This window comes from Syngnathoides biaculeatus, chromosome 18 (assembly GCF_019802595.1).
Source record: "Syngnathoides biaculeatus isolate LvHL_M chromosome 18, ASM1980259v1, whole genome shotgun sequence".
NCBI lineage: Eukaryota > Metazoa > Chordata > Actinopteri > Syngnathiformes > Syngnathidae > Syngnathoides > Syngnathoides biaculeatus.
In genome coordinates, this window is record NC_084657.1 from 8543800 (window position 1) to 8568833 (window position 25034).

Here is a 25034-nt window from a genome sequence, read left to right on the forward strand (position 1 = left end):
TGGCAAATGCCAGAAACAAATTTTAAACCTAAATGCCTCGTCGATTAGAGTGCCAAATGTGAAACAGCTGTGTGACAGCTGTCAGTGGTCATCCCGCCCAGAGCAGTGGCCTGGGCACGGCCCTCATGGGCGTAACAAATTCGAAACCTAAATGCCTGGTCGCCATCCCCAAGGCACAGATCCCAGATGCAACAGAACAAGAAAACAAAAATATGACCAGGGATGAGGGCTGGGGGGAGGGCACAACCAGCCCCACAGATTGACAAGATGTGGTCATTATGCAGCCAAAGATTGGTCGCCATCAAGGCATGGTCGTCAGGTGACCGGGAATTGGTCGCCACCGAAACAGGAGCGGAAGGCAGCCGGGGATCGGTCGCCACCGAAATAGGAACGTGAGGCAGCAAAGGACAGGTCGACGCCGGAACAGAAATTTGAGACGGCAAAAGACGGGTCGCCACCGGAACTGGAACGTGAGGTGGCCGTGGACGGATCGCCGCTGGCATCAAATTGAGGCGGTCGTGGAGGGGTCATCGCGGCCAAGACGGGCAGCCTCTCGGCGGCCGTAATGATCAAGGAGGAGTCGGCGCTGCCGAGTTGGGGTCCCGTGGAGGAGTTGTCGACCAGGTGTGAACGTGGTCATCGGGCGGCCGGAGGTCGGTTGCTGACGAAACGTGAACGTGGTCATCAGGCGGCCGAGGATTGGTCGCCGCTGAAGCATTGTCGTCAGGCGGCCGAGGATCAGTCGCTGACGAGGCGTGAACGGGGTCATCGGACGGTCGAGGATTGGCCGCTGCTGAAGCGTAGTCGTCAGGCGGCCGAGGATCAGTCGCCGACGAAGCATGAACTTGGTCATCGGGTGGCCAAGGATCGGTTGCCACTGAACCGTGGTCGTCACACGGCTGGGGATCAGTGGCTGCTGAAACGTGGTCATCAGGCGGCCGAGGATTGATCAACACCAAGGCATGGGTGTGGCTTGGCGGCGGCTCGGTCTCCACCGTGACGCGAACGTGGCGTGGCAGCGAGTCTGTCACCACCACAACGTAAGCATGGCTTGGCAGCGGGTCGTTCATCACCGATGCATGGGCTTGAATCAGCTTTGGCCATCCCGTGACGAGATTCTTTAATTTCCGCTGAATCCCGTCCATGAGATCTACAATTTCATAGATCAGCTTAGAGTCATCAGCAGAAGTCGGTTGAGGCTCAGCTGGCGGCGAGATGTAGATGGACGTTGGCTGTGGGTTGGTCGCTGCTGGGGCGGAAGCGATAGTCCACTGTGCCTTGGCCGCCGCCGAATCATGGGCGGATGTCGGCTGTGGCTTGGTCGCAAAGCTGTGGGAGGCACAAGGCGGCCCCTTACTTGGGCGTTTCCTCTGGCCCCCACGTGGAGGGCCCGGGTAGATGCCCAAACGGATTCCCCAGAAAGGATTAGAGGAAGAGGACTTGGACGCACAGGGCGAAGGCACTCGGGGGCTTGGAGTGTTGGACTGCGAAACAAACTTACTGAGACTCATCACCGGGAGAGAAAATTCAAAGTCATCATCCGAGTCGGAATCTGGCAGCCGGTTATATAAATTCAGATCTTCCTCGTAATCCGAAAAATCCGAGTCCAACAAGATATGTGGTGGTGAGTGGGACGTGTTTGGGAAGAAATCATGACACATGTGCTGTGCAGGTGACAAGGTAGGAGAGGATGACATAACAGAGCCCACCCGGATAGGAGATGCTTGGTCCTCAAGCAGGCGGCATGCTCGGTGGGGTGGTCGGCAACGGTGCGTCTTCACTGCTGGGTCCTGTACTTTCCAGTTTGTTCTGTCAAGATCCGGCGATATGGGGACGGACCCAAATGCAGGACTTTCAGGCAACTATATAATGATCAGAGTGTATTCCAGAAATTAGTCAATACCTGGTGTAGCAGTCCGACAAGGCAGAGGCACAAAAACAAACATGAAGCGAGGTCCGATGACTATGGAACAAACTAAGAAACTTGACAAGATTTGGACAAACTTCAACGGCACAGACTCGCTGTGACAAGGATAGCTCTACACTAGACTTACGCTGAATAGTGGATAATCCAAAATGCAGTAAATGCAACGCAACGAACTGGCAAATGCCAGTAACAAATTCTAAACCTAAATGCCTTGTCGATTAGAGTGGCAAATGCGAAACAGGTGTCTGGCAGAGCAGTGGCCTGGCAATGGCCCTCATGGCCAGGGAGCCAAAGCATCCATCCATCCATCCATTTTCTTAGTTGCTTATCGTCACGAGGGTCGCAGGAATGCTGGAGCCTATCTTAGCTGTCAACAGGTACGAGGCAGGGTACACCCTGAACTGGTTGCCAGCCAATCACTGGGCACATAGAGACTCACAATCACAACTAGAGGCAATTTAGAGTGTCCAATTAATGCATGTTTTTGGGATGTGGGGGCAAACTGGAGTGCCCAAAGAAAAACCCACGCAGCCACGGGAGAACATGCAAACTCGACACAGGCAGGGCAATGATTGAACCCTGGTCCTCAGAACTGTGAGGCCAACGCTTAACAGCTGTGACACCATGCCGCCAGAGCGAAAGCGAACCCATCCATCCATTCTCCGAGCTGCTTATCCTCGTAAGGGTTGCAGGAGTGCTGGAGCCAATCCCGGGCAGGAGGCAGGGTACATGAACTGCCAGCCAATCGCCGGGCACACAGAGACAGACAATCACACCTTCAGGTAATTTTGAGTTTAAAATTAATGTTGCATGTTTTTGAGATGTGGGAAACCGGAGTGCCCGGAGAAAACCCAAGCAGGCACGGCGAGAACATGCAAAAACTCCACACAGGCGGGGCTGGGATTGAACCCAGGTCCTCAAAACTGTGAGGCCAACGCTTTACAGCTGCCTCACCGTGCCGGAGAAAAAGCAAATTTGAAAAAAAATAGTTTATCATAGAGGACAGTGACTTGGAACTGATTGCTGAAGTCAGTTAAACAAAAGACCTTCAAGTTATATTCACAACCACTGAATTAAAGTAATGACATAAAAGACACTGCTCAGGTGATTTTCATCAAAGGAATTTGAGATAACTGAGGAGCTTTTGAGCATAGAGTCACTGGAGGGGAAAACATGAGAACTTGGATGAACATCTGTGCACTGTCGCTGAGAAAATGACGCTCCCTTGGTGTTAACATGTCGGTGTCCTCACGGATGGATTGTCAAATTTCACTGGAAAAAATATCCAATAGCTGACAAGAGTGCAAGATGAAGTGAAAGAACAAAATTTTGATCACGATGTAATTTTCCTTCACTGCATCAGTCATCAGGAGTCTCTGTATGAGTCTATATTGCAGCTAAATCATGAATGAATGTAATTTCTCTCTGATTATACTATATTATATATTATATATATTAATATAATGTTATACTATTAAACTGTACAATGAAATAGGAGAACTCCTTATCAGAGCATACATAAAAGCAAGGTAAAAAAATTGAAAAAATAAATGAACATTTGGATCAAAAAAATCGTAAAAATTAAAAAAAAAAATTGATGTGTCAAATGGAATGCTTAAAATGTATTGCACACAATGTTGAAATCAGCTGGGCTTCCCATTAATAGCGCGGCGAGAGGAAAAATTAGAGTTCAGGGTGGTGATGGCTCTCTCGAAAAAAATTGTTGGTCCTTGTCTTTGTGCAACTGAGCGGGAGCTCAATGAGTTGAAAACTGCGGTGTGGAGTGTCCTGAATAATGTTCTGAGCTTTGCTGAAGCACTGAGAATAGTAAATTACTTTCATGGAGGGGAGAAGGCAGCCAATGATCTTTGTGTTGCTTTGATCGTCCTCTGCCTCCGTGCTGCTCCCGGACCAGATCGAGACACAGTACGTCAGCAGGCTGGTGGATGAGTGGGTGGAAAGCCAGCTGGAACTTTGTGTCCAGGATGTTTTTTCCTGATGACTCTCAGGAAGTGGAGGTGATGTTTCTTGATGACCGCTGAGGTGTTGTGTGTCCAGCAGAAGGCCTCAGAGATCAGGACTCCCAGGACCCTAAATGTGTGGGCTTTCTCCACACAGTCGCCGTTAATGGAGAGTGAAACAAGTTCAGTTCGGTTCTTTCTGAATTCCACAATGATCTCCTTTGTTTTTTTAGTGTTCAGTGTTTACGTATTCAGGACAAAAGTAAAATGTCATATTCAGGAGGACTTGTTTGGTTTTCATCCTGGTGACGAAACAGTTGAGCAGCTCTATACTCAGCAGCGTCTTCAAGAGTACATGGGAGTTTACAAAACCAGCCAATGGTCACAAGTTATGTGTTGTGACCGAAAGAACGAAATCATGGATACAAGCTGCCGAATTTCCTCTGAAGGGTGTTTGAGCTTGTTGCTAGCGATAGGGTGAGAAGCTTGGTAGTGTGTGTGGGGCTCGAATAGCCATCAAGAAGAGCCTGATGAGGTGGCTTGGGCCTCTCAGGTGAGATATTCTGGGGCCATTCCAACCAGGAAACGCTGGAGAGACTATGTTTCTTAGCTGGTCTGGGAATGCCTCAAGGTCCCCCCGGAGGACCTGAACAAAGTGGCTGGGGAGAGAGAAGCCGAGACCTCCCTACTCATGTTGCTGCCCTGCGACTTAACCTCAGATGAGAGAAGGAAAATGGATTGCTGAGGAATCAAAAGTGGCCCTGCGATTCACAGTTCCTCCAATTTGGATTGTTTGAAGTGGTTGATGGGAAATAATATTACTCAGCTTTAAAAAAAAAAAAAAAAAAAAAAAAAGGCATAACATGGATGTAACAGTTGGGAATGGAACTTCAGCTTGCTTTATTGTTGTTTAAATTAATATTTTGTTTAATTTTAAAATCATATCTCATAAATTAAACAACAAATAAAGGAATCCAGATGACAGCATTCGCTTTTCTTCTACAGAAGATGATATCCATACATACATACATACATACATACATTTTCTGAGCTGCTTATCCTCACAAGGGTCACGGTAATGCTGGAGCCTATCCCAGCTGTCATCGGCCAGGAGGCAGGGTACTCCCTGAACTGGTTGCCATCAATCACAGGGCACATGGAGACAGAAAACAGTCACACAATCAGACCTAGGGGCAATTTAAAGTTTCCAGTTAATGCATGTCTTTGGGATGTGGGAGGAAACTGGAGTGCCCGGAGAAAACCCACACAGGCACGGGGAGAACATGCAAACTCCACACAGGCGGGGCGAGATTTGAACTCCGGTCCTTAGAACTGTGAGGCCAATGCGCTACACCTGTTCCACCGTGCCGCCCAAAACCTTATATAAGATGCTATACAGTCATTTTAGCACACTTTTACTTAAACCCAGCCTAACATAGATCATTTATTCAGACCAGATCGTGCAATTAGCTGAATGAATGGAGTCAACCAATGGTAATGAACATTTCACAAAGTACATATTGAAAAACGATGTTGAATTCTATTCTGTGCCACTTTCCTACTTGGACCGTCCAGTGTATATACGGTTTAACAAAGTCTTAGCACTGACCAATCGCCATCAAGAAACTTAACTTGTTTTTTATGTGTGGGCTCCAACTATGAGTAATCATGACTAATGTTATTGACCTTTCTGGTGTAGCCTACTTCACCCCGTATGAGCTGATACTGTACCCTGAGTCCTCTGACATCACTTGATCGGAAGCCACCCACGAGCATCTGATCCAAACAAGTGGCCGATCACTGCAAGTGGCCTATCACTGCTGTCATCACCAAATGACCCCTGGGCTGTTGCTCAGCTTGCATGACTTCACTCGAGAAAAAAAAAATCAATGAGTCACTCACTATTCTCTCGTCCTACCGTGTTTCAGTGGGTGAAGCAGATAATTTTTTATCCAACACTCATTCTTGCATACCTTCAAAATTAGGTGACTTAAAAGGTAACACAATTCCACGCAGCTATATTTTATCTGTGCGACAAACTAAAATGCTACCACATATTTACAAGACTTACAGATAAGTGAGTAATTGTAGTGTGGTTCAATCAACAATTGTGTCTTTTAGCAAAGACCAAGCTCTGCTGGACAAGCCTCAAATTTATACACATAGATATTACAATTTATTCATTCATTATTTGCTATCTACGGAGCGTCACATCGAAGATGGCACAGACGCTCACGATCCAGTACATAAGTTCAACTTGGCAGGAGGGGACACCGACTGGCGGTTCCGTCGATTCATCTTATGAATCTACGCTCCTTCTGCAACAAAATGGATGAACTTCAATTTCTGATCAAGACCTTCAAAAACCTTAGAGTTTTTCCGCCCTGTGCTTCAAGGAGACTTGGCTTTGTGAACGCGACTCATCTTTTTCGGACGGACCACATCGCAGAGCTCGTCTCAATATCGAAAGTTGGTGGAATATGCTTCTATATCAATGAGAAATGGTGCACAGATGTTACACACCTCAACACACACCCCAGGATGCTTTTGGAGTCATTCTTGAACTGAAAGCCGTTTTACTCGGTGCGTCCATTTCATTCTCGTACATTCCGCCCAAAGATAGAATGAACGCAGCACTGCTAACACTCGCCGAGCAGGTCAACGAGATTGAGGAAAAAGCACCCAGAATCACCCCTCATTATCACAAGAGATTTTAACACAGCTAAACTTAACCATGGACTCCCTAAATATAAGAAGCATGTAATTCCCACCCTCCCCTAGGGTCCTCTGATCACTGCTTAATCTACTCAATACCTAGATACAGGCAAGTATTTAAGTGCGCGAGGCCTTTGGTAAAATCAGTTAAAAAGTGGACCAACAAGGCAAAACTTCAAACCTGCTTTGACTGCACAGACTGGAGTGTCTTTGAAAATTTTGCAACCAGTCAAGATGAATTCAAAGATATTGTTACCGCGTTGTCAATTCTGTGAGGAGGTGTGTGTACCGACAAAAACTTTTCTCACATTCAAAAACAACTAACTGGTTTACAGCCAGACTTGGGCAACTCCGCCAGGCCAAAGAGGTCGCCTGTCGTAGTGGAGATAGGGTCCTCTACAATCGCACAAGAAACCTGCTGATGAAAAAAATTAACACTACCACGAGGGATTATGCAGCAAAACTGGGAAAACATCTTTCTGCTAACAACTCCAAATCAGTCTGGCACAAATCGCTCACTAAGCGTTGAACCCCCCAGTAGATAACAATTGTGAGCTCGACAACGACTTAAACAGCCGTTACTGCAGATTTGAAAAGCACACTTTCACTCCACACACCCAGAATTTCACATCACTGTCAATTTCAACAACTCCAACATCTCCAACTCCCCCGCTTGACATCCATGAACGAGATGTGAGGCAGATTTTCAAACAAAAGAGAGACAAAGCGCTGGGCCTGACCTTGTTTCCCCTCCTGTCTCAAAGTCTGCACAGATCAACTTGCTCCTGTCTTCACAAAAATCTTCAACGGGTCCCCAGAACTGTATGAATTTCAACATGCTTCAAACACTTCAGTATTGTGCCGGTCCAAAATAAAAGCGGCAGTCTCAGGTCTTATTGACTACAGGCCTGTTGTCTCAACATCTGTGGTCATGAAGTTCTTTGAATGTCTTGTACTGGACCACCTCACAAGTGTCACAGGTCCCCAGCTGGACCCCCAGCTGTTTGCCGATCAAGCTAACAGGTCTGCGGATGATGCTGTCAACATGGGTCTGCACTTCTTCCTTGAACATCTGGACAGTGAGGGAACCTAGGCAAGTATCCTGTTTGTGGACTTCAGCTCTGCTTTTAACACCATTATCCCTGAACCCCTCTCCTCTAAGCTTCTCCAGCTCACTGCCAGTGAATCTACAAATTCCTGATATGTGGGAAACAGGAGGTGAGGCTGGGGGACACCACCTCACCAACACGCACTATCAGCACCGGGGCACCCCAACGTTTTCTCCTCTCCCCTCTGCTCTCCTCGCTCTAAACAAACGACTGCACCTCAAGACACCCGGCTGTAAAACTCCTGAAGTTTGCAGCTGACGCCACAGTAATCAGCCTCATCAAAGACTGCAACGAGTCTGCCTATTGACACGAAGTGGCAAGACTGAAGTGTTGGTGTTACCAACACAACCTGGCGTTGAACACTCTCTTCTTCTTTTCCTTTCGGCTTGTCCCGTTACGGGTCGCCACAGCGTGTCATCTTTTGCCATCTTAGCCTATCTTCTGCATCTTCCTCTCTAACCCCAACTGCCCTCATGTCTTCCCTCACCACATCCATAAACCTTCTCTTTGGTCTTCCTCTCGCTCCTTTGCCTGGCAGCTCCATCCTCAGCACCCTACCACCAATATACTCACTCTCTCGCCTCTGAACATGTCCAAACCATCGAAGTCTGCTCTCTCGAATCTTGTCAGCAAAACATCCAACTTTGGCTGTCCCTCTAATGAGCTCATTTCTAATCCTATCCAACCTGCTCACTCCGAGCGAGAACCTCAACATCTTCATTTCTGCCACCTCCAGTTCTGCTTCCTGTTGTTTCTTCAGTGCCACCGTCTCTAATCTGTACATCATGGCCGGCCTCACCACTGTTTTGTAAACTTTGCCCTTCATCCGAGCAGAGACTCTTCTGTCACATAACACAGCAGACACCTTTCGCCAGCTGTTCCAACCTGCTCGGACCCGTTTCTTCACTTCCTTACCACACTAACCATTGTTCTGGATTGTTGACCCTAAATATTTGAAGTCCTCCACCGTCGCTATCTCTTCCCCCTACACCTTTCTCATTCACGCACGTATATTGTGTTTTACTTCGGCTAATCTTCATTCCTCTCCTTTCCAGTGCATGTCTCCATCTTTCTAATTGTTCCTCCGCCTGCTCCCTGCTTTCACTGCATATCACAATATCATCTGCGAACATCATGGTCCAAGGGGATTCCAGTCTAAACTCATCTGTCAGCCTATCCATTACCACTGCAAACAGGAAGGGGCGCAGAGCTGATCCCTGATGCAGTCCCACCTCCACCTTAAATTCTTCTGTCACACCTAAGGCACACCTCACCATTGTTCTGCTGCCATCATACGTGTCCTGTACCATTTTAACATACTTCTCTGCCACACCAGACTTACGCATGCAGTACCACAGTTCCTCTCTTGGTACTCTGTCATAGGCTTTCTCTAGATCCACAAAGACACAATGTAGCTCCTTCTTATTTTCTCTGTACTTTTCCACTAGCATCCTCAAGGCAAATAATGCATCAGTGGTACTCTTTCTAGGCATGAAACCATATTGTTGCTCGCAGATACTTACTTCTATCTTGAGTGTAGCCTCCACTACTCTTTCCCATAACTTCATTGTTTGGCTCATCAACTTTATTCCCACAGCTCTGAACATCCCCTTCGTTCTTAAAAATGGGAACGAGAACACTTTTCCTCCATTCTTCAGGCATCTTTTCACCCGCTAGTATTCTGTTGAATAAGTTGGTCAAAACTCCACAGCCATCTCTTCAAATTGCTTCCATACCTCTACCGGTATGTCATCAGGACCAACTGCCTTTCCATTTTTCATCCTTTGGAGTGCCTTTCTGACTTCCCCCTTACTAATCATTGCCACTTCCTGGTCCTTCACACTTGCCTCTTCAACTCTTCCTTCTCTCTCATTTTCTTCATTCATCAACTTCTCAAAGTATTCTTTCCATCTATTTAGCACACTACCGGCACCAGTCAACACATTTCCAACTCTATCTTTAATCACCCTTACCTGCTGCACACCCTTCCCATCTCTATCCCTCTGTCTGGCCAACCTGTAGAGATCCTTTTCTCCTTCTTTCGTGTCCAACCTGGTGTATATGTCTTCATATGCCTCTTGTTTAGCCTTTGCCACCTCTACTTTTGCCCTACGTCGCATCTCGATGTACTCCTTTCGCCTCTCCTCAGTCCTTTCAGTGTCCCACTTCTTCGCTTATCTCTTTCCTTGTATGATTCCCTGTATTTTGGGCTTCCACCACCAAGTCTCCTTCTCCCCTTTCCTACCAAAAGACACACCAAGTACTCTCCTGCCTGTCTCTCTGATTACCTTGGCTGTCCTTGTCCAGTCTTCCGGGAGCTTCTGCTGTCCATCGAGAGCCTGTCTCACCTCTTTCCGAAAGGCCGCACAGCATTCTTCCTTTCTCAGCTTCCACCACATGGTTCTCTGCTCAACCTTTGTCTTCTTAATCTTCCTACACACCACCATCCTCTGCTGTCGAGCTACACTCTCCCCTACCACTACTTTACAGTCAGTAATCTCCTTCAGATTACATCGTCTGCACAAAATATAATCCACCTGCGTGCTTCTACCTCCACTCTTGTAGGTCACTATATGTTCCTCCCTCTTCTGGAAATAAGTGTTCACTACAGCCATCTCCATCCTTTTTGCAAAGTCCACCACCATCTGTCCCTCAAAGTTCCTTTCCTGGATGCCGTACTTACCCATCACTTCTTCATCGCCCCTGTTTCCTTTACCAATATGTCCATTACAATCTTCACTAATCACAACTCTCTCGCTGTCTGGGATGCTCAGAACTACTTCATCTAGTTCCTTCAAGAATTTCTCTTTCAACTCTAGCTCACATCCTACCTGTGGGGCATAGCCGCTAACCACATTATACAAAACACCCTCGATTTCAAATTTTAGTCTCATCATTCGATCTGATACTCTTTTCACCTCCAAGACATTCTTAGCCAGCTCTTCCTTTAAAATAACCCCTACTCCATTTCTCTTCCCATCTACTCCGTGGTAGAATAATTTAAACCAAGCTCCTAAACTCCTAGCCTTACTACCTTTCCACCTGCTCTCTTGGGTGCACAGAATATCAACCTTTCTCCTAATCATCATGTCAACCAATTCCTGAGCTTTTCCTGTCATAGTCCCAACATTCAAAGTCCCTACACTCAGTTGCAGGCTCTGTGCATTCCTCTTTTTCTTCTGACGATGGATCAGGTTTCCTCCTCTTCTTTGTCTTCGACCCACAATAGCTGAATTTCCACCGACGCCCTGCAGGTTAGCAGTGCCGGGGGCGGGCGTTGTTAACCCGGGCCACGACCGATCCGGTATGGGATTCTTTAGATGACCGCTCATATTTGTTTGGCACAGTTTTTACGCCGGATGCCCTTCCTGACGCAACCCTCTGCATTTATCCGGGCTTGGGACCGCCCTACAGATTGCACTGGCTTGTGCTCCCATTGGGCTGGCGTTGAATACTCTAAAGACTGTATAAATAATTGTGGACTTCAGGAGGCATCCTTCACCACTGCTGCCCCTCACACTGTCCAACTGTCTTCTGTCAACCATTGAGACCTTCAAGTTCTGAGGAAAAACAGTTTCACTCAGGACCTGAAGTGGGAAATGAACATTAACTCCATCTTCAAAAAAGCCCAGTCAGAAGTAATGCAGGAGCGACTCACTTAAATTTAGACAATGATTAACAATGAATGAGCCCCTCAACCACAAAATCTCTGATAAAATCAAAATTTGATTAAAATCAAATATGTAATACTTAAGGTCTAATTCAGTCTCACACCACAGGAGCAGACAGAAAGAAAGCTGCAGTGTGTGTATTATGTGTGTATCAGAAATGGCATGAACTTTGAAAAGAACTTGAGACACTTCATGCCTGATAAAGTTCATGAGAACTAAAACATTGACATTATGGTAACCTCTCATATAACTGCTGAAAAATACATCCACTACCAGCAAAGATGTATTACAAATCAGAAAACAATATGTGTCAAAACCACAAATAAAATTCTGATCCCTTTTTATACTACAACAACAAGCCAAGATAACTATTTGACACGGTACACTGACCAAAAGTGGTGAAAATTAGTTTTTAAAATAAGTTCTGGACGAGACATTTAAACGGAAATCGTACTTTCACTTCTCGTACAGTGCAGGCGTTTTAGTCCTTGCTCTGCTTGCTTTGCCCCTGTTGGCATTTTTTAATTGCTGATTTTTCTTGCTCTCTACTTAATTATTTTTGAAGCAGCGATTCCTGGATACTTTTAAAACTGTGGAACACTATTTTTCTTTTTTGTGGTGAATCAGTTGTTTCATCATTACGTGAGTGTAGCCTGCTGATTAACACAAGTCTGGTGTTAGCAACACCAAGATGGCTCCCTTCTCTTCTGAGGAATATCACAAGGTACTGCAGAGGATATCAAATCTGGAATAAAAAAATCCACCGTATTGAAGTGTATTACTGGTGATGGAGCCGGCAGGAGTGTGAAACACTTTTGCAGTGAGAAGAACACCAAAGTACAGTGTTTTACTAATAACATGGTGTCCGATATCTCTCAAAAAAAATCCTAGAGCTAACTGATCAACACCCAACTGTGAAATCTGTGACTGTACTCACAAGGGCCCTGGATGTTCTCAAGCAGCAATCAGAGGTACTGAAGCGAGATTTCATTAATCTAACAAAAGTTCAATGTTTGGATGATGAGGTTTTTATCAGCGGATGTCTCCCACTTGTCCGATTTGGAGATTAATGTTTCTCGAAAGCTCCGTCAGTTGAGTAAGTGGTTAAGCAAAGCAACCTCTAGTCATTTAGTTATTTCTTTTTTTTTTTTTTACATTACATACTTTCTGTGTAAATTAAAAACAATTTGGTTTATTCCCCCCCCTCATTATTGCTTGTTTAAAGTTATTCTCCACTTTTGTTCATAAAAACAAGGTTTCCAAGGCTGGGGGCCGAGTCGCTACAGATACGGCAATGCACTCCCAGCCTAGTATACTCTACTAGGCTAAAGCATGCATTTTAAGCAAAAAACAAATGTATTTCTCAAATTATTTAATTATATAAAGTATTTAAACTACACATATATTTCTCCTATGCAGTTTATTTTTAGGAAAAACTAAAAAAATTTGCTTGAAAAAAACAATCTTTTAAGCTTGGAACGCATTATTTCATTTTTCATTCATTGTAATGGGAAAACGTGCTTTGGTTTTCAAACGTTTTGGTTTTCAACCAGCCTTCTGGAATGGAATGTGTTCGAGAACCAAGGCACCACTGTAGCTGTAATAGCATTTTAAAGGAGGCAACACCAGAAAATTTTAGTGGTATTGCTGTTATTTTTATTTCGGTGGAAAGAAATCATACTGGGTGATTTTGATTCATTTTTATTGATTTTTTTTTACCCTGTTTTAAATATTTTATTTCTTTGTATTCATCCATCCATCCATGACAACTATATATATCCATTTTCTTTGCTGCTTCTCCTCACGAGGGTCACGGGGAGTGCTGGTGCCTATCCCAGCTGTCGACGGGCAGGACGCGGAGTACACCCTGAACTGGTTGCCAGCCAATCACAGGGCACATGGAGACAAACAGCCGCACTCACAATAACACCTAGGGGCAATTTAGAGGGTCCAATTAATGTTGCATGTTTTTGGGATGTGGGAGAAAACCAGCACAGGTACGGGGAGAACATGCAAACTCCACAAAGGCGGGCCGTGGATCGAACCTGGGACCTCAGAACTGTGAGGCCAACGCTTTCCAGCTGAGCCACCGTGCCACCCAAGTGTGATATAATAATAATAATTAAAAAAGACACTTCAATCTTTTTAATGTACTTACACAAGTTAAAATGCTTTTAATGTCTTGACGGGCGCTTGTTTTTTTTGCCCCACACAATCACCGATGAGATGACAAGTCCCAGTGGCCCAAGGAAAAATAGACAACTAAACGCCAGGTAAAACACTCACAACATAAGAGGTTTACATACGACGACAAGATCTCACCCTCTATTTCACATACGCTTTCTCGCATTATGACAACTCTGTGAAGTTCTCTCCAGTCGTAAAGCTGTGTCCAAGGTTTTAGAAATAATATCCACTGGGGCGATATCTTTTAATCTGGCCTTTCATTCCTTACACAGCTCTGGAATGGCTTGGTTCCGGGTCTCTAACAATTTGCTACTTCCTCCATTTTAATTCTACTCAATCTCAGCTCAGCATTGACACATCCATACATCCATTTTCTTAACCGCTTATCCTAACTGGGTTGCGGGACAGTTGACCAATAAAGTCTTACTCAGCTGTCTGAAAAAATAATTTTGGTAACACTGTCGTGGCATTGGACTGGTTTCATTCTTATATACTGTAGCTAAGAGAACGTTTTCCGTCATGCTCGGAGATGCCTCCTCTTCCTATGGCGCTCTTGTTTGTGGGGTCACCCAAGGCTCAATTTTTGGTCTCCTTCTATTCACGATATACTGTAATTTCAAATAAATTTCTCACTCTTGAGTTAAAGTCATTCATGGATACATTCACTATCTAGTACCCTGTTCCTTGCGCAAACACATTTGGCATTGTGCTTGTTGGCACTGACCTTCTGCATGAATCAGGCATGGCAGAACAGCTCCCTGCATATGTAGTAGTACGTCGCTCCTTTGGGGAATCACTAATGAAAAAGTTCAACAGATGAATCACTTGTGGGGAAAAGTATACATTCCATTCACTTTCAATTCATCAGATGCCTTCAGTACTTTCAATTCAATAGTAAATTCAGTTTAATGGTATATTCAGTTTAATAGTACATTCAGCACGTCCCTCGACCCTGCGGTGCTGCCTGAAACCGGGTGCTTATTAGTCATTCGCGGAAGTGAGTGACAATGCTGACGAATCGCAAATCACATGACAGTACATTTAGTGATGTCGCATCCCTGCCTGTACATAGGGTGCTCATCCATCCATCCATCCATCCATCCATCCATCCATTTTCTTATCCTCAAAAGATTTGCGGCAGTGCTGGACCCTATCCCAACTGTCGTCAGGCAGGAGGTGGGGGACACCCTGAACTGGTTGTCACCCAATCACAGCTGCTCATTGGTTATTCGCCAAAGATTCAGACGCGATGACAAAATGCTACAGCCGTTCCACTTCTGTTCCCAGCCAACTCACTCATTGTGACAGCAGAGCTGAAAGAACAAATCATTTCATAAACTGATTCAGTTCAGTTCATTCACTGGAAAGCTTTGTTCATTTATACGGAGTGTTTGGGAAAGAAACAACACTCAGTAGTTTTTATTAGTGAGTACGTTTTTATTAGGAAGACGACATCTAAAGTACATGGGTCAGATTGAAAGCTAGAGTAAATATCCAGCAGTATTTGGCCAACCAGTATAGTAGAACAGGTGAAAAAATCCCTCAATTACTCTTAATTGATATCTTAACAGCGGCACGGTGGATTAGCTGGTAAAGCGTTTGCCTCAAAGTTATGAGGTCCCGGGTTCAATCCCGGACCCACCTGTGTGGAGATTTAATGTTCTCCCCATGCCTGCGTGGGTTTCCTCTGGGCACTCCGGATTCCTCCCACATTCCAAAAACATGCAAAATTAATTGGACACTCTAAATTGCCCGTAGGTGTGATTGTGAGTGCGACTGTTGTCTTGTCTCCATGTACCCTGTGATTGGCTGGCAACCAGTTTAGGGTGTAGCCCACCTCCTGCCCGTTGATAGCCGGGATAGGCTCCAGCACTCCCCTCGACCCTCGTGAGGATAAACATTGAAGAAAATGGATGAATGGATGGATGGATGGATGATATCTTTACACATTGTCAGCGATATCCTTAATTCACCCTGAAAGTAACTCCTACCAGATTTAATAGTCCTCAAAATTTGTCTTTTTTTACCCTCACGTATAAAAACAAGGATTGAGTTGCAAAATAAGCTTTTGTCTGAAAATACTACTTGAAGTTGTGCATGCTCTCAAGAGACGTTTACTGTCAAATTCAACATAGAACAAAAAAAAAAAAAAAAGAATTACATGTTGAGCTTTTAAGAGAACCACACAGTGTTGTCTTGGGAATGTCAGTGAGGTTGATGCTGAGAACAAAGCAAAAGACCAATGAAATGACTGAGGAGTTTGGTGCCATCTTGTGGGATTTCAGAAAGTACAATAAGTATGTTTCAACCACACTTGAAAAGAGCCATGTACTGTAAATAAAGATGTTACTATTGGGATAGGCGCTTCTGAAAACTAAAGACTCCCACATTCCTCCAAGATGGGTGGATAAATGATACCTCCAACCCCATGCCAAATATTAGAATATGTATCTAATGAATTGAAAAGAAAACATCTTTGGGCATAAAAAGTACAATAATCTGGTTACATACAGTGAAGAAAATAAGGATTTGAACACCCTGCTATATTGCAATTTCTCCCACTTAGAAATCATGGAGGAGTCTGAAGTTTTCATCGTAGGTGCATGTCCACTGTGAGAGAGATAATCTAAAAAGAAAAATCCAGAAATCAGACTGTATGATTTTTTTAACCATTTATTTGTATGATACAGCTGCAAATAAGTATTTGGACACCTGTCCATTAGGTAGAATTCTGACCCTCAAAGACCTGTTAGTCCGCCTTTAAAAGTCCTCGTCCACTCCATGTATTATCCTGAATCAGATGCACCTGTGTGAGGTCGTTAGCTGCATAAAGACACCTGTCCACCCCATACAATCAGTCAGACTCAAATTTGTAACATGGCCAAGACCAAAGAGCTGTCCAAAGACACCAGAGACAAAATTGTACAACTCCACACGGCTAGAAAGGGCTACGGGGAAATTGCCAAGCAGCTTGGTGAAAAAAGGTCCACTGTTGGAGCAATCATTGGAAAATGGAAGAAGCGAAACATGACGGTCAATCTCAATTGGAGTGGAGCCCCATGCAAGATATCACCTCGTGGGGTCTCGATGATCCTTAGAATGGTGAGGAATCAGTCCAGGACTACATGACAGGACTTGTCAATGACCTGAAAAGAGATGGGACCACCGTTTCCAAGGTGATTGTTGGTAATACACTAAGACGACATGGTTTGAAATCATGCATGGAAGGTTCCCCTGTTCAAACCAGCACATGTCAAGGCCCATCTTAAGTTTGCCAATGACCATTTGGATGATACAGAGGAGTCATGGGAGGTTTTGTGGTCGGATGAGATGAATTCCTCTAACTGTTTTGACTTTCAGAGGTCACAGTCATGGCGAAAAGTTGAAAAACAATTTCTTATTTTCATAAATCACAACCACCTGGCACTTGAACAGGGGTGTGTTCACTTTTGATCTGTGCCCACGCTGCTTGACCCCCTGTTTAAATAATACGGGAGATAAAACTGTTGGGCACTGATCGGAAAATGGATGTTATTCCACTTTTATGACACAATTCCGGGAAAGCAAGATTTTGTGCGCGCGTGTTCATCCGAAACATTTATGTCAGATGTACAAATATGGGTCTGACTGGATCTGGGTTCGAGCTCACCCCAAAAATATTGTTGGGACTCCCCCAAGTCCGCCTCCAAAAAGGAACATTGCCTGAATCGCTTTAATAATCAAAAGAGTACACAGTAGGAATAGAACATAACGTAACTTTATTAATGGTGAGAAACACGTCATTAAGACTTACATTTTGTTTGAGCCCGCAGACTCAAAATAGTCTAGTTTGGTCTACTAAAAGCAAAAGCAAAAGAAAAAGCAATTTTTTCCAGTCAGTGACTGAATTACAATACTGGAGATAATAAGCACAACACAACACAACACGCTTGCGTTCACGTTTCTGTCGTTACACTGCAGACGCCGCCGCGGTTCCACTCGCGCGCCCCCTTCCGGAAAAAGTTCCCAATACGACGTCGATCGTGCGATCCTCAACGTTTGCGGGGTTTCGCCCGAGTCGTACGGTGTAAATATGTAAGTTAATATGAGTGGGGCACGCCTCCAATGCTGACGTTCCGCAAACCGAGTCTGTCCATCGCCGAGCGCGCCGGCATCGAGTGTCGAAAGGTACACGATTAGTGTGGGTGTGTTTTGGAACCACGGATCACAAATTAAATTACATTATGTGGGGAAAAAAATGCAATAAAATAATACAAAAAAAAAAAAAATTTTGGTCTGCGTCTTCTTCGCCATCGACATGCGATTCGACACAAATCTTCAAAATAGCACAAATCCAATTTCCATAGGGTGACAATGGAAAATGAGATAAATTGTCCACAGGTTGCAACAAAAAAAGATTTCCACGACTTCAATATTATATTTCAGCGGTCGAAGGAATAACACGTCGTTTGACCGCCTGCCGAACATTCCGACAAATTCCAGTTTGAAGAGGAAAAATAGATCTTAAAACACGTCGAACATCAATACACAAATGATTCAAAACTGGCACGGTGTTATCATTTCATAGTGCGTCGTAAAAGTGTCCCGTGAAGTAGTTTAGTGTGTAACAATCTGGTGAACACATTTTATTTATTTATTTTTTGTCATTGTTATTTTTTTGCACACCAAAAAACATTCCAAAAGTTTGACACGAGGCAAAAAATATTCACAATTTGAGGGGAAAATAAGCACAGGTTACAACATCCACGTGAACTCACCGAAGTGGCGTTTTCCATGTACACGTGAAAATCCAAATTATGTACAGTTGAGGGGGCGACGCTCGCCTCGCCCAGTAAGAGAAAGTACATACCGTCGGGCTACTCCCGGTGACACATGGTGTCACGCACGTTAGGCATTTTTTTTCCCCTTTATTGAAATAAAATCTGTTTCATAATATACATTTTGATATTTAGTTTACATTCAAGGTACAGATACAATTTGTATCAACAAGCAAAAGTCAATTCTAGACATTTGAGGCTTGGTTGTTTGCGGCACTTACAAAAGAGGGAGGGGGGGGGTAATCGGGACAAACTCATTTCCAATAAGTCGCTCGAAAATGACCTGTGACAAAATCGGCACGTGGGAAGATTTCGCTTCCTTTTCGCTCGTACGGATTTGAACCTGTGGCTGTCTCGCGAGCTCCGGTCCCTGGACCCTGTCATTATAAAACACATTAATGGGCTGCGTGAGTGCTGTAACATTTGTAATTATGAGTGGAAAAAGAGTGTGGCGTGGCGCAACAGCGGTCGTTGTTAGAGAAAGTAGTTCCGTGTGCTGCCTAAAAGAAACCAGTGGCTCCTCCCTTTCATTTTTGACAGCACGTATGTGAATCGCGCCGTTGGACGTCGCTCATCTCCATCCCGCGATCGACGCATTGCGCACCATTGACCCATCTGATACTTTATTTTTATTTTCAATGACTGGACTTCCCTTTGAAGAATTGTTTGCCACTGATTTCGGGACGTTGTCACTTTTCAGGTCAACTTGTGCGGATATTTTTATTGTTGGCTTATTCCGAAGTCGCGCCGGCGTGAAACGACTCCACCTGGTGTTAATATACGGACGCTGGGGCAAAGAAATTTTCCCCAAACCTCCGTTGGACAACAAAGTACAGGTTGCCCCCCCACCGATGAATTGCTTTGCCGGGTGCGTTTGAACAAATACATGCCACGCCTCTTTCTTCTACTTCCAAAAAGAAAGGTACGATTGCGCCTGACTCCGTCTCAAAAGTCGCCGTGCTCGGCCCAATAATCCGCTGCCCCTTCTGGACGTGTTCAATCCTGAAACTGCGCCTTTTTAATACGCTCGTCTGAAGGTCATCGGTGCGGCGTTCGTTCTTACACTCCCTGACAACACTGATAGTTCTTTTTTTAAAAAATTTTGGGGTTTTTTTCCCACTCTTCAACCGCGACATTAGGGAGGGGGGTGGCGGGGGGTGGGGGTGGCGCGCAAACCTTGAGCCAAATGCCAGAAACAACCGTGACAGCAGCCTTGCAATCTGATTGTTTCATATCAAGAAACATTTAGGCAGTTTTGTTTTCACCTTCTCATGAAGAGACGGCCGGCCTCAAAGTGGCCTCGTCGTTTTTCATGAAAAAAAAAAAGGCGGCAAAGCCCCCCCGAAAAAAATCATTTGGGCTATACAACACACATTTTTGCCTACACTCGTTTTGGCTAACGGAGAGAAAAATGTAAATCTTGAAAGAATCACCACGAAGAAGAAGAAGAAAGAATCAAGCGCCCCTAAATTCGCTATAAAGGTGTAATAGCACTTGACTTGGGCCGTCTTGTACTCGAGTTTGAGCTTTCGCTGCGCTGTCAGGTGACAGGTACAGATTGCGTTCAAGCGCTATTTCCCTTTCAGCGAGCGTCACCTCGCCATCGGGCCGGCGTCTTGTATCGTTTGACTCCAAATTCTCAAGGTCAGCGGCCCGCCTCGATCCGCGCTCGCCCGATTCGCCTCCTCGGACGCCATCGTCGGGGTCGCGTAAAGCCGACGTTAAACAATTCGAGGTGAGTCATAAAATACAAAGCCTTACGCTGCAGTTTGTATTTACACGTTTTCACCAAAAAAATAAATATATATATATATATATATATATATATATATATATATATCGCTATTTAGAAGAGAACCAATGAAGTGAAAAAGTCAAAGCATCCTGAGAGAAATGTGCCGCGAGGTGGAGCCAAACTCCATTTGAGTCATCCGCTTTCACAATAAAAGCCAAAGAGCCGAAACGTGCTTCACCTCTTTTTCTTTCCCTTTTGCTTTACAGTGATTCAACCTCTTGTTTTGATCAAGCTTGCAGGCCCAATACGCATCGATTGGCTGGCTTTTTAATCAAATCGTTGAAATATAACAAAGCTGTGTGCAAACTGACGGGATTTTTTATTTTTATTTTTCCCATGTCTCGACATTCAACCAGTAGGGAAATTGTTCCGTTTCCAATGATCAATTGACTGTAACTGAACCGCAATCATCATCCAAATTGCAGTTTTCAACATTTACCGTACGCGCGTTAATAGCAACCCTCTTTGGCGCTTTTCGCCAATCGTAAGCAGGCTTGGAAACCGTCTTGTCCCGCCGTCTCGGTGTGCGACGTCGGTCCGTTTAAGTGTATGTAAAAGTTATCTTTGATGCAAAAATAAGCAACAAACGGCTCCACTAACGACCTACGAGTTAAGAGGAGCCTTTTTTTTTTTTTTAAATTTACTGTAATTCCCGGCCTACACAGCGCACCTGGTTACAACCCTCAGTGAGTATTTTTGGAAAGGAAATACCATTTGGTGCATACATAATGCCGCACGTGTGTAAAAGCCGCGAGCGCCCGGCCCGCATTTAAACACGAGATATTTACAAAAGATGGACAGCGCACAGAAAGGGTTTCACTCTAACGCTAACAGGGCGGGTTAAAGTAAAAATTACCGGTAAATGTCACTGAGACACGCCAGTAATGCAGCAGCAACACGCAGCGCTAACAGGGCCGGTAAAAATCACTTCCTCGGCGCATATATTCCACCGCTCTCAGCTCGAGTGCCCCCTTGCGGCCGTTGGAAAAAATGCAGAAATTAGCCGCATCACCGCATGTCAAAAAAGTTGCAACTTGTAGGCCGGAAATTACGCTAATCATGTATTGTATGTAGCCTGGGAATAAATAAATCAAGATGGATATAGTACAAGTGGTATTGAATACCCAAATTTAGGCATCCGTTCTTCCACACAAGGGTGGCGGGAGCACCGGAGCCTATCCCGGCCGACTTCGGACGACACCCCGAACTGGTCGCCGGTCAGTCATAGGGCACATATATCGACGCCGTACTCCCTAAGTTATACTAGAAGAAGTATAGCTAATTAAAAAAAAAAAAAAAAAACAACAACTTGGCGCGCCGTGTCTAAAAGCCGAAGAGACGTAGGAAGCGCTACATATCGTGTGCATTATTTTCACAACAAATGTGACAGAAGTATAGACGATGAAATGAGAAATAATTCCAATTAGACGGAGTAAAAGGTGATGTGACGTGGGAATGGTGACCGTTTTTGGCATTATTTAGCAGCTTATAAATGACTCGAATCATGGCTTCTGTGTGATTTTTATATATATAACGAGATATAGACGTGCACGTCTGTACAAGACGATTCTCTTTTTGGCTCCATTGTCAAATTCTACCAAAATAGTCGAGACTGCGAAAATAGATCTCGTTCAAGACTGAGAGTGCGTTTACGTCTCATCCAAGAAGACTAAAAGCGTGAGGTCATCCAGATATAAGGCCATTAAATATCATAGTTCATGCTCGGAGGTATGTGTGCACCTCCCTCTTATTCATCTTGGAAAGAAATGCACAAGGAGAAAAAAAGTCACCGCCGAGCTCAAGCGAGTTCTGGATCGTTGGCGTTCCGCATCCGCACGAACCCGACGGCAACGTCTGTAAGAAGGACCCGAGCGGGGATGTCGCCGGCTGGTGTCGAAAGCGGGGCTGCTTTGGGTCAAAATGAAATCGGGGGACGGTTAATGGAGTGGGCAAAACACAAATTTTGCCCTGGATCCGCGCTTTCAAACGATGAAAGGAAGCTCGGCTCCCGGTTCCGAAAGATGTCGGTGGGGAAAGCCGTCACACCACAAATGCGAAACGTCTTCCGAGTCCACCTAAGACTCGATGTCATCTCGTCGATGTGAGCGGGGACATTGGGGGTGGGGGGGGGGGCGCGCAAAAAACTCCTGAGGGCAAAGGTTGCACATTGGGCAACATTCATCAATCAAAAGCACTCAAATGTGGCGCCTGAATGGCCCTCAGTGACAAGACCTCAAATTTGTAACGATGACGGCCGCCAGTTGCTGGGGGTCCGTCAAATGCGGGTTCTTCTCCATCACCGAATGGACCACGTAGGCGGGAAAAATGTTGCAAAGGTTCCGATAAGTCTGATATTGGTGCTCGGGGATGACGTACCGTTGCTGGTGCTCGGCGGCGGGCGGGCTCTCCCACGGCGAGTTCCAGATCTGCTCCATCTTGTCGGGCATGCTGCGAACCATCACCCGCTCGCAGCACGGCATGAGGCTGCCACTCAGCGGGTACGAGTGGTAGCCGTAAGATTCGTTGGCGCACGGCAGGGGGTCCCAGCTGGCGTGCTGCTCGCGGCACAGCGGCGGCCGCCTCTGCCTCATCGGGTTGCTGTCGTACAGCCGGGAATCGGACACGCTGTCCATGCGGGTCATGCCCAGCGAGCGCGTCGGCTGCGAGGACAACGGCGGCAGGCCGCTCTGCGCCACGGGGTAGTCGCCAGGGCAGCTGGACCGGGCCCCGACCGTCGCGTGCTGGACGTGCGGCGTGAGCTGCTTGCACGGACCCTGCTTGGGCTCCTCCGGCCCGTAAGTCTGCACCCTCGTGAGCCCCTCGCGGCGGAAGCCGCGGGAGTAAGTCTGCATTCTGCCCGTCGAGGCGGACGGCGGCTGCTGCTGGCCCTTCAGGCTCTCCTCCAGGCTCCCGTCCGCGGAGCCCGGGTACGGATCGCCGTAGGAGGAGAACGAGTCGCTGTTGGAGTGGCCGAGGCAGGACTCGGCGCAGCGGCTGCGGCTTCTCTGGCACGCGACGTGCTCGTGCTCCATGCTACAGAAACTGTCCACGTTGTGCACGCTGCTCATGCTCATGGTGGAAAAGTCGCTGCGCAGCGAATAGTAGCCGTGGTCGCTGACCGAGTCGTACTTTGGGAACTGCTCGCCGTAGGTGACGGAAGCGCCGTGACTGTTGGTGACCAAAATGGGAGGGTACTGCACGCTGGACATGTGCTCCAGCGAACTGTGCGAGAACTGCAAGGAGCCGGGAACCGGGCTGCTGGCGGATCGCGTGTTCAACGCGCCGGCCGCGTGGCTTTTGGCCGGCTGCATGGTGGGCACGCTGAGAGCGGTCACGAGGGAAGGCACGGAATTGGTCTCAGATTTCCTCCCGACGGACAGGCTCTCTGGAGACTCGCAGGCCACTGAGCGGATGCTGGGATCGGACTGGCGTTTGGGCGCCACGCGTTTAGCCGCCTCCGAGTTGCCGTCCTGGTTGGCAACGGCCGAAGCGGTGCCGCATTTGGCTAAGGCCCCCTCGCTCATGGTCTTGACCGCCGACAGTTTGGCGAAGGCCCGCAGTTCGTCGGCCACCGACCGCAGCGGTTGGTTGACGCGCTCCGGGTGGTAATATTTGCACTTGTGTCCGTATGTGCACTTTTTGCCTTGCGAAAGAAAAGAAAAGAACTCGAGTCAAGCGCGTTCCCGTCAAGCGCGACAGGCGAAGAATGTGCTGGACTCACCGTAGGGGCAAGGTTGCTTTTTATGCTCCGGGACGACGGGACGCTTGCGAAGGAAATTTTCCAAGCTCGGACCGTGCCTTCCCAGCGGGTCGTCGGGTGGCATAAATCTGAGGACACCAACGCGAGCGCCGCCACGTCACACATTTGCCAATTGCAACACGCGCAGCAAATGGCCGCCGTCGGAGCGCCTGATTGATTATCGTGATTGCCGACTGCGTTTCCAAGTCCTTACTTGTCGTTGACGAACGAATACATGAGGAGGCGTTCCTCGATGAACTTCTTCCACTCCGGTTTTTCGTTTTGCAAGTCTCTGTAGTTGTCATTTGACACAATAATTCCGTCAGAATCATAAGCCAGCTTCACTATGAAGCGATCGTCGTAGCACACCACCCTTCTGCCTTGGACCCTCCGAGACGGGGTGAAAACCAGGATCTTCTCCTTTTCCAGCTTGCGTAATATTTCTTGATCTGTGAAGAAAACAGTTTTTTTTAGCCAGCTGCGCGTACGTCGAAGCGATCTTCGGGCAAGCGAGGGTCTGACAGATATGGATTTTATTTTTTTTCTGCTTTTTGGAAGAATAACTGAGGCCGAACCAGGCACAACATTTGATGATTCTAAAATAGGGTTTTCCTTTGACTTTGCAAAAAGCGGCAGATTCTGTTTGTCTTGAGACACGCCCCAAAAAATCTAAATAAAAAAAGATGATTTGCCATTTTGCAAAGGCTAACGTCGGCTGATGAATGAGTTGGGCCTGAATAAAATGAACAGAACATTCTTGTTTGACTGTTGCAGTCCAACTGTCCCACGATAGATATTAATACTAATAATACTGACACGTCCTGTTACCCTGCTTATTAATGCAGTATCCGTGCAAAAAAAAAAAAAATTGCTTTGCTACCTGTAATGAGGGCATCAGGCCTGGACTGCTCCTTCCTCCACGCCGGGACAAAGACGGTAATGTCTTTGTGGCCTTTTTCCTGGAACCATTCGACGGCGAGTTGGATTCCAAGGCAAGAGAAAACCTCTTTGTTTCCGTGGCTGATAGGACGACAAATCAACGAGATTTTATTAACGATTAAGATTTCATCACTTTATTGCCAGACAGCACAACAATCTGCGGCTGACTATTGT

The 25034-nt window shown here is 46.1% G+C and overlaps 1 protein-coding gene across 9 annotated transcripts in view; it reads right to left on the reverse strand.

Annotated features, from left to right (window-relative positions):
* zc3h12b (zinc finger CCCH-type containing 12B) overlaps positions 1–25034 on the reverse strand; it is a 62697-nt gene that overhangs the window by 26780 nt on the left and 10883 nt on the right. For 4 of the 9 annotated variants that reach the window (XR_009792533.1, XM_061803784.1, XM_061803787.1 and 1 more), the window contains exons 3-7: positions 24802–24941; positions 24136–24370; positions 23904–24010; positions 22559–23825; positions 14295–14366 (exon numbers count right to left, since the gene is read on the reverse strand). Coding sequence is in view for 8 of the 9 variants with exons in the window: in XM_061803784.1 (XP_061659768.1) it covers positions 14295–14366; positions 22559–23825; positions 23904–24010; positions 24136–24370; positions 24802–24941 (1821 nt within the window). In the remaining variant the exon portion in view is untranslated. Of the gene's footprint in view, positions 1–5725; positions 5754–13197; positions 13256–13765; positions 14179–14294; positions 14367–16292; positions 16717–19129; positions 23826–23903; positions 24011–24135; positions 24371–24801; positions 24942–25034 lie in introns of those variants that run through there. The other 5 variants (XM_061803785.1, XM_061803783.1, XM_061803786.1 and 2 more) reach the window with 5 other exon arrangements.